Here is a 15169-nt window from a genome sequence, read left to right on the forward strand (position 1 = left end):
GCTGACAATCAGTGAGAAAGCTGAGTATCTTCCATCAGTTTGAATCATATACGATCAGGATGCATCTTGTTCCAGTAATTCCTCATAGCCAAACTGCTGCTTCCTGTCATATAGAAGAGCATGAAAACTGAAAGAACAGACAAATCAACTGAATCCCATACGGAGCAGATCTCTCAAAACAAATGAAGTTATAGATTGCTACAAAGCTATATATGTACAACATCCATTCCAATGGGTGCGAATGGAACTAGGATCAACTAACACTGCTACCACTGTCCTGCTTCTTTTTTTTTTCCAGATCCATCTGTTTCTAGGTAGAAAAAACAAAAGAATCTGATATAATGTTGGAGGAAGTTACAGGTTTTTTTTTCCTTGGTTTCTTCTACACTGTACACAAGTAGCTGATACTAAGTTTCAAAAGGGTAACATCTGGTTCTGGCAAGTCTTAAACTGTGGAGAGCGAAGGCCTGAGAAGAGGAAATCCTGGTATGTCAAATCCTGCATCGATGTCCCCCCATGTGTTGCAAGAGAGTTCTGCAAATCATCTAGATTCAAGTTCATAAACCATTCATTATCTTCTTTCAGACACTCCCCTTTCTGGAAAGTGCCCATCATGTCTATTCTTACTGCTTGCACCCCATTTGGACCTTGAGATGTGTAGCCTTTGGTCCTACCAAGATTATCCAGCTCTAAAAATGAGTTGTTATCAACATCCGATTCTGGAGTTCTGGCTGATCCAATGTCTTCGATAGCCTCAAAGGAATCCATAGTCTCTTCGAGGGATGTTTCTTCGTTTTGCTGCACTATTCTCTCATAGCTATTCTTCTTGTTGTAAATCCGGCAGAGAACCCAATCGTCTAGCTGCAACAAAAAGATTTCTCAATGAGTCCAATTAAATTTTTAGTAGTAGTAGTTGTTGTAGTAGAGGAAGAAATAAGCAAAAGAAGTTTCTTGGATGTTGTAGCCTACCCTTAAGCTGCCTTTCCTGTTATTCGGGCAGTTTGGATCCATGAGACGATACTCGTGCATGATCCAATTAGTCTTGATTCCCTTGGGTGCTTTCCCAGCATAGAAAACCAAAGCCTTCTTTATGCCCACATGCTTGCTGCTTCCTGCTGGTCTGATAGGTTTATCAGCACCTGTAGCTTTCCAGTATCCGGTTCCTGCTGCCCTGTTGGGCCTGGAACCGTTGGGATACTTGCGATCTCTTGGCGTGAAGAAGTACCACTCTTTCTGTCCGAACAAAGCCTTCTCTGTTGTCGTCATCATTGTTATTGTTTTCAAATCAAAAACAGGTGATTACACGTTAGAAATTTGAAGATCAAATCCAAGTAATTTGTTGGGTTATTATAGAAAAGAGAGATGAAAATAGTACCAGGAAGTTGCCAAGGATCATATTTGTAGAGATCTACTTCGGCAATGATGGGAACAGGGAGAGGCTGGTGCATGACTCTGCGGCAGAGATAATGAACAACGAGCTCCTCATCGGTCGGGTGGAATCGGAATCCAGGTGGCAGGTTTAGTTCAGCTTCTGCATCTCTTTTCCTCTCCATTCTATTCAAGAAAAAGGGTATGGATAGATCTGATCCTTGTTTTGATTGTTTTAGTTGGAGCAACCAACTAGGAATCTCTCCCCCTCTTCTTTTTCTTTTTTTTTTTTCTCTCCCCTTCTCTCTGGTGGAATGTTATGGGTGTTTAGGAGATGGGAAACGTGAGAATTAGAGGAATGCATGCATGCATATATATATAAAAATTAATTAATATCTATGTATTATGATTTGAGAGGGAAAGGTGGTGCCCACACCTCCCATTTGGTTGTGGGGGTGGGGCCATGTCTCCTGTATGTATGTTGGGGTTGTCAAAAGGCCAAGAGAAGGTCGACATTCAACGGTCCACCAATGAGACATTCAGAGCATGGCTTTTGGCGTTTCCCATTAAGTATTAGAAATTTTTATTATTATTTTATTATCAGTAATATCTGATACATCTCCCTTTCTCTCTGTCTTTCTTCTTCATCTTTCTTTTTTTTTTTTTAATTATTATATGGGGAGCGGCTCTCGCTCATTCATATTGATAGAGATAGATACTCACGAGAAGGCATTCGTGTGAATAAAACACGTGTCCATTGAACCTGGAGGTTGCCGTCTCATCACCTTTCTAACGTTTGTATGCCGATTACATCAGCTTCCTGACAGCTTGCCGTCACAGCCCACGTTTTTCTCCTTGGACCCTAATCCTGTCTTTAGGCAGAGTGTGCAACATAACAGCTGTGGGCCCACCGTCTGATGTTTGTGGGTCATCCACTCTCTCCATCAGTTGCGGTACCTCATGTTAGAACATGATCCCATAAATCACGCCCGTTCAAAACTCAGGTGGGCCAGATGACATAGAACACTGAGATGGGGACGCCCACCACAGAAACCTTCCCATGGGCCGCCCCCATTTTCTTTTTTATATGGAATCCAACCCGTTCATTAGGTGAGCCTCACCAGGATGAAGAGACCTTCCAAAATTTTCCGTGATCCAAGACTCAGGTGGGCCTCTCCAACTGGATTTAGAGGTTTTAGGCGTGATAGGATCATTGTTTCCTTGTTCTGGCTCATCTGAAGTTTGGATCAAGCTTATTTTTGTCATGTGCGGTGGACGTGAGGTGTTTCAACTGATGAACGGAGTGGATATCACACACAATTCACGATGGCCTCATGGAGCTCGAGTGTTGCACACGCTTCCTACAAGTAGTGTAGCGGATTCCGTTCCTTCTGAACTTCCCATGATTCTTTTTCCCTGGTGCTGAAAGCTGCTGTTACCGCCACCGGAGCCCTAGCGCGTTTGAGATGGGGAAGGAGGCGTCGCTCGCTTACTCGCTCGCTGCACACATACCAGCATGGTACACGTGTGCGATATCCGGGCTATTGATTAAGTAGGGACAACTTGGAAGATGCCCTGTCCCAAAGAAACGAATGGTCTACATATCAGATGACATAAAGTTGTATTCGACCGTTGATATCCGTAGTATGCTAATCCCACCTGATCAGTGGAATAACATGATTCTTGGGAAACAGCATATTTCCAGTAAGACCCACCTGGCAAATGGTCTGGATCTCTCACATATTGCCAACTTGGCATGCGTGGGGTAACCTGCCGCATGTCGATCTCACTCGCGGAATTCCATTCTTCGTACCGACAAGAAAAAAAAAACAGCTGTAGGAGACGCGGGTTGCATTCTGACGCCGCCCGTAGGGTTGTGGACTCGTGGGCCCCATCATGATGTATATGTTTTATCCACACCGTTCACCATTTTTTTCAGTTCATTTTAGGGATGGGCCTAAAGAGGCAGATCTAAATCTCAGGTGGATCACACAACAGAAAAACAATGATGATTGACCGCTCATCATTAAAAACTTCCTAGGGCCCACTGTAATGTGTATTTTCCATCCAACCTGTTGATTAGGTCACACAGACCTAGATGAAGCGAAAACACAAATATCAGATTGATACCAAACTTTTGTGGGCCACAAGATGTTTTCAATGGTGGGCATTCAAACGATAATGTTTCCTGTCGTGTGGTCCACCTGAGATTTGGATCTACCTCATTTTTGGGCTAATGCTCGAAAATGAGCTAGAAAAATGGATGGACGGCGTGGATAAAACACATACATCATGGTGGGGCCCACATAGCATGGGCCAGTAGCGGTAAGTAGTCAATCCACGTGCGACCATAGGTTGTTAGTTTGCCACGTCGTTGTGTTTTAGCCACTCTAAAAAGATAAGATGGAGTTATTAAAAAAAGAAAAAGAAAAAAGAAAAGATGATGATGCATTGATGCTAGGAAGAGCAACGGCCAAGAAGTCGTTACTTTTTGGCTTCAAAACTCGGTCGTCTGACTCATCAGAATTTAGTGGACTCAGTCAAGGGTGTTGGCTGTGAAATGGCTTTTGATTTGAATTAGTTAATAGTTAGAAAAGCATTTGGAATCTAAAAGAAAGTGGTGATGCGCATATTTACCGAATTGAGGAAGCGGATTCCCTGGTGACCCTGCCCACTCTCTGCTTCCCACCTTTATATTTATTTGTTTTATATCTCCATTTTGCCACCTCATTTTAGGGCTTGAGTCCAAAAGTGAAACAGATTCAAAGCTCAAGTGGACCACACTACAGGAAACTGTGGGGATATTGACACCCACCGTTGAAACGTTACTAGGACCCACCATGATGTTCATTCGTTATCCAACCTGTTTATAAAGTCACACTGACCCAAATGAAGTGAAAACACAAATATCAGCTTGATTCAAAACTTCCGTGGTCTCCAAAAGGTTTTTAATAATGGATGTTCAATGACCACCATTGTTTCCTGTAGTGTGGTCCACTTGAGCTTTGGATCTGCTTCATTATTCAGGCTAATGCCCTAAAATGAGCTGGTAAAACAGATTTACGGTGTGGATAATACATAAAACATAAACATCACAGTGTGGGCCCCACAGCACCTGCCACAGGGGATATGGGGGCTTGCCCGAATTCAACAAATGTGGAACCTCTCAACTTGCAGCTTGACCCCCGAAATATTAAAGGGAATTCACGGTTTAAAAATCGGTTTTCACCTGTCCTAATGTTCACCATCCAAATAGGAGTAGATTAGGTGCGGCCCTTACATGGGACCCACCTTGTTGTACTTATTCTATATCCAGGCTGCCCATCCATTTTTCTAGATCATTTTAGGGCATGAGCCCAAAGATGAAGAAGATCCAATTCTCATGTGGACCACAATATAAGAAATAGTGGTGATTGAATGCCCTACCATTAAAAACTTCCTAGAGCGGACGGTATTGTTTTTGCGTTGTTAATTAAGGTAAAAGTAAAAAGTAAATTTTTTTATTTTTATTTTTTAAAAAAACAAATATCAGCTTGATCCAAAACTTTTGTGGCTCATTAATAGACAATCACCACTGTTTTCTATGATATCATTCACCTGAGAATTGAACCTGCTTCATGTTTAGGCTCATGCCCTAAAATGATACGGGAAAATAGATGGATATAGAATACATACATTAGGTGGGCCCCATGGTAAGGGCTACATCGGCGTGGGTGAGGCCGGGCCGTATTGTCCAGTGGCGCCCTGCATCAGGTGGATATTTGTAGGTATTGTAAAATGCATTCGGACCATACTTTTAAAACCTAACTGAAAGTATCATCCAAACTGGTTGGTTGGTGGACAAAACATGCAAATCACTACTATATATAGAAGACATATAGGTTTGGGACATTTTTGCTCTCACAATTAAGGGATGGCAATGAGTAGGGTTGACCCATAGGTCTATTGGCTCAACCTGTTTTTGACATTGGTTCAGGCGGTTGGTATGGGCTTGGTCTAGAAATATGACCAATTTAAGCAAATGGGTTGGGCTTGGGTTAAAACTTAAACCCTACCCGACTTGACCCACCCATATAGGTGATCAATTGGTTAAGCTAGACAACCTGACACATCCAGTCCTAGAACTCCAAACAAAATATAGAAGAAACAGTATGGATGAATTTTTGTTTTTTTTTAATAAATGTATATCAACTGTCTGAGCTAAGTTGTACATAGCCATTAGCCACAGTGTCCTGTTCCATTCTTAAACGTTGGTTTGATTGGGGTGAGTTGGGTCAGGTTAATCGTCTGACCCATTTACAATGTTGGGTTTGGGTTGATGAATTTTAGGTGAGTTGGGTTGGGTCAAAGGGTAATGGGTTGTGGGTCAGACGCAGTCCAAAGCCGACCCATGGGCATCTCTACTTATAATTAGTTCGTATGATGGAGAAACTTGGACAATGCAAGATATTTGAAATAAAGTCAAAAAATATATATTGAACGGCTTAGATTAGACCCACCCACAAAAAGCCTCCGAAACTATGGTCCCAGAATTCCTTTGTTTCCATAAACAGACGTGGATTAGTTATGTTAATCCAGATTGACTTGTACAGCAGACGCCGCCACATCTTTATCCGCATTCCCTTTTTCCTTTTTTTTTTTAAGAGTCGAAAGATTCATATTCTGTCAGGCAGTGACCGTGGGCCCACTTTGTTGTACATCCACACCGCCATCTGTTTTCCAGCTTTTATTTTATTTTATTTTAAGGACCTAGGACCAAAACTGAAGCATCCAGTCTCAGGTGGACCACACCACAGGAAACAGTGATTGACCATTAAAAACTTCTTGTGGGCCATAAAAGTTTTAGATCAGGCTGTTATTTTTGTTTTTCCCTTCATCCAGATTTGTGTGACCTTATCAACAGGTTGGATGGAAAATAAAAATCACGGTGGGCCTTAGGTTGTTTTTAATGATGGGCATTTAATCTCCACTGTTTCCTATGGTGTGGTCCGCCTGAGGATTTGGATCTACTTTAATTTTTAGCCCAAGTCCTAAAATAACCTGGAAAAATGGATGGGCAGTGAGGATATTCAACACATACATCAAGGTGGACCCTACCGTCACAACGGTCAGGTCCCGACTTGACTGAATCCGCGCTCCCTTTTCAACCTTTTGTGCGCCGTGCTCAAACTATTGACGGTTCATGCAAATTATGGACCAGTCTAAGTATATATTTTATAAGGGGAGACTTTTTTCATATACTCTGGAAGTATGATTGGTTGATACTCAGGTGCTTAGAAATTGTACTTGTGGAATGCATTAAGCCTAATTAAGCCGTCCAAATTACAGGAACCTCTATAAATAAGAGGTCTGCAGAAAAAATATATTTATTCGAATAATCCAAATCTCTGATATGTGGAATCTAGTTTGATTAATTCAGACCATTAGATATTTTATTCATTTCAAAGTGTACATTAAATGGAGATCTATCGACTAGGTAGACAACTAAATTAGTTAATTATGAATTTATGATCCGCAAAATAATTTGGGCCATGTGTACACCTGTTACTACCTGCATATCAACCATTGCACTCTTCCAGAGTATGAAAGTTTTTTTTTTTTTTTTTTTTTTTCGCTTTTTATAAATACAGAGGATGCAATGGATCGATGGCTGCCGTAGCATTAGCTGTCCTGTTCGATTCATTGATTTTGACCACGTGGGTATTTCATTCTTTCTTGGCATCTTCCATGGAAAACTGATTCCAACTTCAAACAAAGTTTATATCAGCAGCTTTCCATGACTCAGCTTCAGGTGTTCCTATTATTCTCCAATGAGAATGGAGCATGGCCCATAGATCAATCATAGTGACAGGACGATTCTAACCATCCATCAAATGAATGTTAGTGTCCCTATTGGCGATTGGGCCAAGACCCAACTTCAGGTGTTTCTGTTGTGCTGCAATGACAATGGAGCATGGCCCATTGATCATAGTGACAGGATGATTCTAACCATCCATCAAATGAATGTTACGTGGTTTTTGATGTCTTAAATCAAGTTAGATTCAGGGTCCGTCGATGTCATTGACAGTCTGTTCGATATTACCTTCGATGGCATCGAACAGTGCTCGATCCCATTGAGATTTTTCAGATTTTCTTCAGTTGGTCGCTAACCTATCTGGGCACTTTTTCCGATTCCATTGATGGATGTTCGACTGAACCTTTGATGACATCAAACATGGATTGATGTAATCGAGATTTTACGGAAAATCAGGTTTTGTCTCTAGACAATTTGGGTGTTAGTTCGATGCTATCGACCTGGCTTCGATGCCATCGAAGGATAAGTTTTGATGACATCGAAGGGCGTTCGATGACATTGAGCATTTTGCGCAGAATTTTGCGAGTATCTGTAAAATTTGTTTCTGATTTTGTTTGGGATTCTCTTATAGGCTATAAATATGAGTATAAACGGGATTGAGAATTATTCCAAAGGTTTCTAAATATTTCTAGGGTTTCAAAAGGGTGGAGCAAGGGTGAGATTCGAGGTTGTTTGAATTGGGTAAGCCTTCTCTCTTTGTAATTTCTACTTTGCAATAGAGATTTTACGGAAAATCAAGTTTTGTCTCTAGACAATTTGGGTGTTATTTCGATGCCATCAACCCGGCTTCGATGCCATCGAAAGATAAGTTTCGATGACATCGAAGGGCGTTCGATGACATTGAGCGTTTTGCGCAGAATTTTGTGAATCCGCCGTATCTGTAAAAATTTGTTTCCGATTTTGTTTGGGATTCTCCCATAAACTATAAATATGAGTATAAACAGAATTGAGAATTATTCGAGCAGTTTCTAAATAGTTCTAAGGTTTCAAAAGGGTAGAACAAATGTGAGATTCGAGGTTGTTTGAATTGGGTAAGCCTTCTCTCTTTATAATTTCTGCTTTCATAGTGAATTTCTGTCACTCTGTGCCATGATTTTTTCCTAAAAGGGTTTTCCATGTTAAGTCGTTGTGTTCTTCTTCCTTTTGCTTGATGATTTTGGATCGCTATCCTAGATTTATCTCTATGTGATTCCGCCGTTCACCCAACATATTAGTGTCCCTATTGACAACTGGGCCAATGATTTACACTAGTGGATATGTTACTCCACCTTAGCAAGACGCAGCTTGCGCAATATCTGCTATCAGGACTCAATGAAAATCCTATGGTCTGCAATGACCCTGTTGGCAATGGTGTCAATGGTGCTGAGCCATTGAAGTAGCTTCCCATGCTACTGAAAATAGGGGCCACATTGCAGGTTTTATTCTTGTCTATTTCATTGAGAACAGTGAAATATATGTAAGGAGCACCATGTATAATATATATTTCTAAACAGTAACAGATATCTACTTATCTTTGTATGTATAGTTTTGAACATACAACTGTATATGTACAATGATCAGAGTCCTCCAAGCAATGATGACGCCATTTCTCCTCTAATGCAAAAAAGAAAAAAAAAATGGAAAAAATGAATTTTGGAGAAGGTGAATGATTTTTCTTATGTCTAAACCTTTTAGATTGTGATGAATATCAGATCTCTAATCAGATCCTAAATCTAGGAGATAAAAAAGAAAGAATTTCCTGTTAATTGGAAATTGCCTATTATACAGAGTACTACAGCAAGAAGATCTTTTTGAACGGGGATTTCCTAATATAATGAATTCAACACAACAAGCTAGAATTGAGCCCTTGGTTGTGTCCAGTGGAAGGGCTGAGTCACTGCGTTTTCTTACTCACACAAGAAAGACTATAAGGGTGCTAAAATCGATCACACCATATGATTACTACATGCAAGAAAGAGAAGAAACTATAAGTAATGTGAAAGATACATTTCAATTGTCTTCTACCCATAAGCAAATAGATAGAAACATACCATATGCCTTAATGGTCAGGTACATATCTTTTATGTTTTTTAAGCAAATAGATACTTTTTATTTTTTATTTTAAGCAAAGCAAATAGCAAATAGATACTTGAAATTGGGTTTCCATTACTTTCTCTTCAACCCAATCAACAGAAGAAATATTCCAATGTAATCAAAATTATAAGCTGCTCTGAGGAATGGGAGTTTGTGATCAGTCCATGGTGGGTACCCAAAGCTCATTTCAGTTTTCAAGCTCCTCCTAAGCACTGACTTTCCATGGCTAAATGCGTCGAACGAGAACTTCCCATGGTACTTCCCGAAACCGCTCTGGCCAACGCCTCCGAAGGGTAGTGTGTCACATGCAAACTACAATTGTAATGAAACAAGGCATGAATATTTATAAAATCCTGCAAGAATTGGAAAGAAGACGAGAGGGATAGAGAGATAGATGACGGATTACTTGGATAATGGCATCATTAAATGTCACCCCTCCAGAGGATGTCTCTGCTATCACCTGTCTCCTAAGTGTTTCGTCATTCGAGAACACATAAATAGCAAGAGGCTGGGGCCTAGAGCTTATAAAATCAACGCTATCTTGAATTCTCTTCACCTGTATGAAAGAAACTCAAAGTTATTCTATATCAAATGGATTGGGTCTAGAGCTTAACTGAATCTTTCTTCTTCACTGAAAGGATAAATCAGTATGCATATCTATACTTTGGGATCAGTGCATTAGATAAGATTTCTTACCGTTATTACTGGAAGGAATGGCCCAAAGATCTCTTCTGTCATGATCTCAGCTTCTAATGGAGGATCTAACAAGATTGTTGGCTCGATGAACCTACAGAAATATTAGAGAGATTCAATAAACTGAGCATTCTTGTTTCAATTCCAGTTCATTCATCCTTTCCCCAAGTATTCATAAATCTGCCCATTATCTAAATAGAAGAAAACATCACCCCTATAAATGAGATTTCTTAATTCTTATACATATAAAATTCCAAACACCCAGATGCACATACATATGCGCCTGCACTCTACTATCCTACAGACCCCAACATGGACAGGCCAAGGACAGGAAATCTCACCATTTAGAAAATCAGTCACATATTAGAAAAGAAATAGTACTAACAGTCCACATTCAATGAGCTAATGTCTGCCATTAGATGGCTATGATTGTTGGGTTCTTTCAACAGTATGGGATGAGGGGAAAAGGGAGAAGGAAAGCATCAAACCCATTGTAAGATCATGGTTTTCCATCTCCAGATATGTATGGTTCAGAAAGCAACTAATAGGTGACAATGTAACACTAGACAAGAGGATAAGAAGGAAACGAGAAGACAATGAAGAAGGGGTTTGGGGAATTACAGATTTTCCTCATCCATGGAACCACCATGAACTATGGAAGCAGCAACCGCTGGATCTTCTATGAGATTCCTTAGCCTCCTGAAATGGTTCTGGTTGACAATCCTTGACATGCTGTTGTTTTCCCATGGTTTATCGCCGTATAACTTCTTGATGCGCTCCTTCATGGAATCAATCTGTGAAGGATTGAAGAAATCAGTGTAGATTATTCTTATTGACTACAATCTCATTGGAAAAGAAATCAGATTGATGTTGTTGTTAATATTTTTTTTTAAAAAGTACCACTGCAGAAGCGTGCTTCTCGTCCACGATCAGATAATCAATTCCTACACATGCTTGCCCACTGCAGAGGCCATATTTTCCACTCACTACCCGCTTTATAGCCGCCTTCAGACAAACGCAGAATGGAAAGACAATTTGGAATGATAAACATGCGATGATGTAGCTAATACACCCAAATTTTTGTTAAATCTATTTTCCTTTAGAGAGAGATCTTCTATGCATCCATAATGGAGACTGATTCAGAATATCTCATGATAAAAGTTTCAGTGCTGGATGAGATTCATTATAGTGAACTTCCTGCTATGGGTGGTATTTCTCATTGGACCATTGCACATTTTAATTAGGTTGCAATTCTATCTGCTAGAGACTAGTCCAGATCCTGCCCCTGAGCCTTGGATCTGGGCATGACGGTGTTAAATGCTTGGGCATTGAAGCAGGCCATCTGCCCAGGTACAGACTCATTGGTATAGAGGGTTTAGAAACTAAATTCATGGCCAAGACCAATGAGCATCAAGACTTACTGTATACATGCACAAAACGAACTGGATTGAGGACCATATGGTCCCATTTTCACCCCTTACTTCAAATAAAGCAAAAAAGCTACGGGAGGAGGATATAAGAGGGGGAGGTGGATTTTAAGGCTAAGTTAGTAAAACCAATGAGTAGAGATAAATACCGCTCTGTCCCTAGAGCTAGAGATGGAACTGAGATCAAGGATTGCAGGGCATTTTCCACCTAACTCGAGCGTAACAGGAGTCAGATGATTCGCAGCTGCGGACATGATGACCCGTCCAACTCGAGCACTCCCTGAAGTTGATAGGTAATGTGTTAGCACTTACTAATTGATTGGAATTTTTTGTTAAATTTACATGTTCTGAAATGCACCTGTGAAAAAGATCTTGTCCCATTTCTTGTTGAGGAGTTGTTCAGCAGTGGTTGCACCACCTTCCACCACCTTAACGGCTTTTCTATCCAAATACAATGGAATGTTCTTTGCTAGAAATAAAGAACATGCAGGGGCCAGTTCTGAAGGTTTTAGAAGCACTGCATTTCCTGCAGCTATGGCGCCTATCACCGGATCCAATGCCAACCCTGTACAAACCATGTTGTTTGAATAAAACCATGGGGGGTGAATAGTTTTAAACTCTCTGATTCAAACTCAGATGAGTTGACTCAACATGATGAAATTCAGATCTGGGTCATTAGGAAACTCACTCGTGCCTGTGACTCAGCTCCAACTTGTCGAGCCTACTTGTTAACTCGATAGAGTTGACGCCACTCATGGTGACTCAAGCCAAGTAATCTTCCTAGTCAACTCTTCGCTTTTTTAAGCTAAAAATAGCTGGTGAGTTTTGAGTCATAAGCTTACCAAAGGAAGTAAGCATCTCCAACCAGCAGACCTCAGCCAATGCATCATTTTATATTTTCTTCTTCTTCTTCTTATTCTTCTTTTTTTTTTAAAAACTATTTTACCTAAATAGAATATATTTAAATGTTTGTTTCTATTTGCTACTCTAAAATATTTTTAGTTCAATTATAAAGTACAAAGACAAGTCATGTAAAGATGTGGTTGACTGTTTGGCTCAACCAGACCTGATTGAACGTCGAGTTAAAAAGAGTTTTCAGGTTTTTAAACCATGGTAGTAAGTAGTAATGGGGAAGGGTGTTAGAGAATACCCAAGGGGAAATTCCAAGAGGAGAAAATGAGAACAACACCAAGAGGTTCAGGTACAATTTCACCTGATGTGGGAAATGCAACCAAAGGCACATGAACCTGCCAAGCCATAACCATACTCTTTATTATAATCAATCACTATACCATGCTACCCTATTAATAAAAGGAATTTACCATTTAGGGGTTGTTTGGATGCCTTTTTTTTTTTTTTTTTAACACACGCATTCACGCTAGTGGAAGGGGTTGTTTGGATGCCTGTATATGGTTTAAGATGTAAATGATTTACAGGTGTAAATCATTTACAGCATGTTTGGCTTTAAGCCATAAATGATTGTCAATGTTTGGATAGCCTGTAAATTGTTCAAGTCCTGTAAATGGAGAGCCAATCTTTCCATTTATAGCCATGGCTATAAATGGAGAGCCTGTAAATGAAATTCGAACTTTTTTCCTGTAAATGAGATGGGGGTAAATGTTGTAAATCATTTAAAACCAGTAAATGATTTACAGGCAAAAAAGGCCATCCGAACACTGTGTAAATGATTTACCTGTAAATCATTTACAACTTGACCCACTTACGGGCATCCAAACGACCCCTTAGTTGAGATCTTTTTCTCTCTCCAAATCAAACATACAGCAAACGATCACCATGCTGTTAGAATTGAACATTGATGAGATATGGGGCCCGCCATATAATATAAACCCGCTAAAAACTTAGTCAAAATGGACCATCCCCATATCATCACCAAACTTCTTTCTTTGCACATTTCTCTCTGATATGATCCTCAGCTTTATTCACTCAATGTCTCTTGTAATTTTCAGTTTTCAGAATGGATTCACACATCCAATTTTTATTTTTTTAGCTTTTGGTAACAGGATAGTACACTTTTGGCACCGAAGTAGGGAAAAATTGGGTGTAAGCATACATAATTATGGGGTGGAAGTATCATTTCCCTTGAATTGTGATTGAAAAGTTAAGAAACACTAACCTTTGAACTTGCCATCCATTTATCCAAACAAGTCAATGTGAGATTGAGAGATTTTACTAGAATTCCAACCTAGCAAAAAATATATATATATATGGAAAGAGAGCATCCACCATAACGTTAAAAAGAGGAAGAGAAACAGAAAAGAAGCATATAATCAGTCTCTCTCAATCTAACCTCATCTCTGTAAGTTTCGGTGGGGTGCTTGCCCAGATCATCTTTCATGGCATTGAAAATGTCAGTTTCTTTATCATGCAAGAGCCTCAAAAGACCCCTCAGTTGGGATTTCCTCCAAGCAGCACTCCTTGTCCTCCTATTTCTAAAACTCTCCCTCAACTCCTCCCAGCTCTCTTCCACTTGCACTTCCATCTCTCTCTCTCTCTCTCTCTCTCTCTCTCTCTCTCTCTCCTTTTTCTTTATTGGGTGTGTAAATTTATATCCTTTTTCTTTATTGGGTGTGTAAATTTATATCATTCTAAAGGAGAGAAGATTGCAATTTACAAAATGGGTGTGTGAGTGTGTGAAAGGATAAAAGATCAATAGGTGTGTGTGTGTGTGTGTGTGTGTGTGTGTGTGTGTGTGTGTGTGAGAGAGAGAGAGAGAGAGAGAGAGAGAGAGAGAGAGAGAATGCAGTTGAAGTTTTGAATGCCTGCCCACCAGATACAGTTAAGGCAAAATAGAAAACTCATAAGATATGTATGTTACCCACCAAACGTTCGTCGGGAATAATCAATTTGGAGAACATTTAAACTCCCCTCTGTTTTGTTTTGTTTTTTTTTTACCATCTTCCCTACTTCCATTCGAATGCTGACATTCTTCCCCTCTTTGTTGCTTTTCTCTTCATCCAAACGTTGTGATCCTCCTGTTGAATTCATACGCTTTCCATGAATAGTCTATGTTTGTTGAGCCACAACTGACCTCACCAATGGTCTGGATTAACTCAAGCTTGGACACCACTTGCTCCATTGCTTGCTAAAATAAGGTGTTGGCATGTGGGTTTTTGTATACCTCATCTCTACTCCTACGTGCTTACCCACTGCATGAAGTTTATCACAGTTGCAATGGTGGGTACTCACCTCCCTCAGTTTCCACTCCATAGATAATGTGGCCTACCTGCCCAACCTGATGTTGGGTCCCACCAAATACACTTCTTCGATATCCTCCATGTGTTCCCCGTTGGCACGTGGCAATTTCTCGTATACATCATCCTCTTTTTACCTAACCATTGCAATATACTTACATTAGGCGTTCGTGTTTAAACGGGGCTCTTCTCCCACATGAGAGGGAAGCGGATTGGCTGGTGTACCACACATCACCGAAATGGCTGATGTGGGTACGTGTCGTGCGAAGACGAGCTCTGACGCTCATCGAACTCGAGTTTTACAAACGGTTCAAAGGATATCAAAATTTATATGAGCCCACAGTGATGTATTTATTATATCCACTTGGAGAAATCATTTTCTACTATTAACCCAAAAATGAGTAGTATCTAAATATCAAGTGGATCAGACAAAAAAAATAGGAGTAGGGACAATGATTCTCACCGTTAAAATATTTGTAGACTTTCCATCCCATCTGTTCATAATGTCACGCAGACATGGACAAAGAGGAAAAACAAATATC

The 15169-nt window shown here is 40.1% G+C and overlaps 2 protein-coding genes across 3 annotated transcripts; both read right to left on the reverse strand.

The window, feature by feature from the left end:
- Positions 1-123: 123 nt before the first annotated feature.
- LOC131227176 (NAC domain-containing protein 68-like) lies at positions 124-1979 on the reverse strand. Its single transcript, XM_058222921.1, has 3 exons — positions 1376-1979; positions 970-1253; positions 124-861 (listed from the first exon to the last, which is right to left on the reverse strand). The coding sequence occupies exons 1-3, from the start codon at positions 1551-1553 to the stop codon at positions 415-417; spliced, it is 909 nt and encodes a 302-aa protein (XP_058078904.1). The 5' UTR covers positions 1554-1979; the 3' UTR covers positions 124-414.
- A 7191-nt stretch (positions 1980-9170) lies between these two features.
- LOC131227701 (aldehyde dehydrogenase family 3 member F1-like) lies at positions 9171-13948 on the reverse strand. 2 transcript variants are annotated; one of them, XM_058223501.1, is made up of 10 exons: positions 13724-13948; positions 13550-13618; positions 12566-12662; positions 11774-11980; positions 11565-11695; positions 10889-10993; positions 10610-10782; positions 9992-10082; positions 9702-9851; positions 9171-9607 (listed from the first exon to the last, which is right to left on the reverse strand). In XM_058223501.1, exons 1-10 carry the CDS (start codon positions 13913-13915, stop codon positions 9368-9370), a joined length of 1455 nt encoding a protein of 484 aa, XP_058079484.1. In that variant the 5' UTR covers positions 13916-13948; the 3' UTR covers positions 9171-9367. The 2 variants fall into 2 exon arrangements, with proteins under 2 accessions (XP_058079484.1, XP_058079485.1); XM_058223502.1 differs by lacking the exon at positions 10889-10993.
- Between the last annotated feature and the right edge of the window lie 1221 nt (positions 13949-15169).

This window comes from Magnolia sinica, chromosome 15, assembly GCF_029962835.1.
Source record: "Magnolia sinica isolate HGM2019 chromosome 15, MsV1, whole genome shotgun sequence".
Lineage (NCBI taxonomy): Eukaryota > Viridiplantae > Streptophyta > Magnoliopsida > Magnoliales > Magnoliaceae > Magnolia > Magnolia sinica.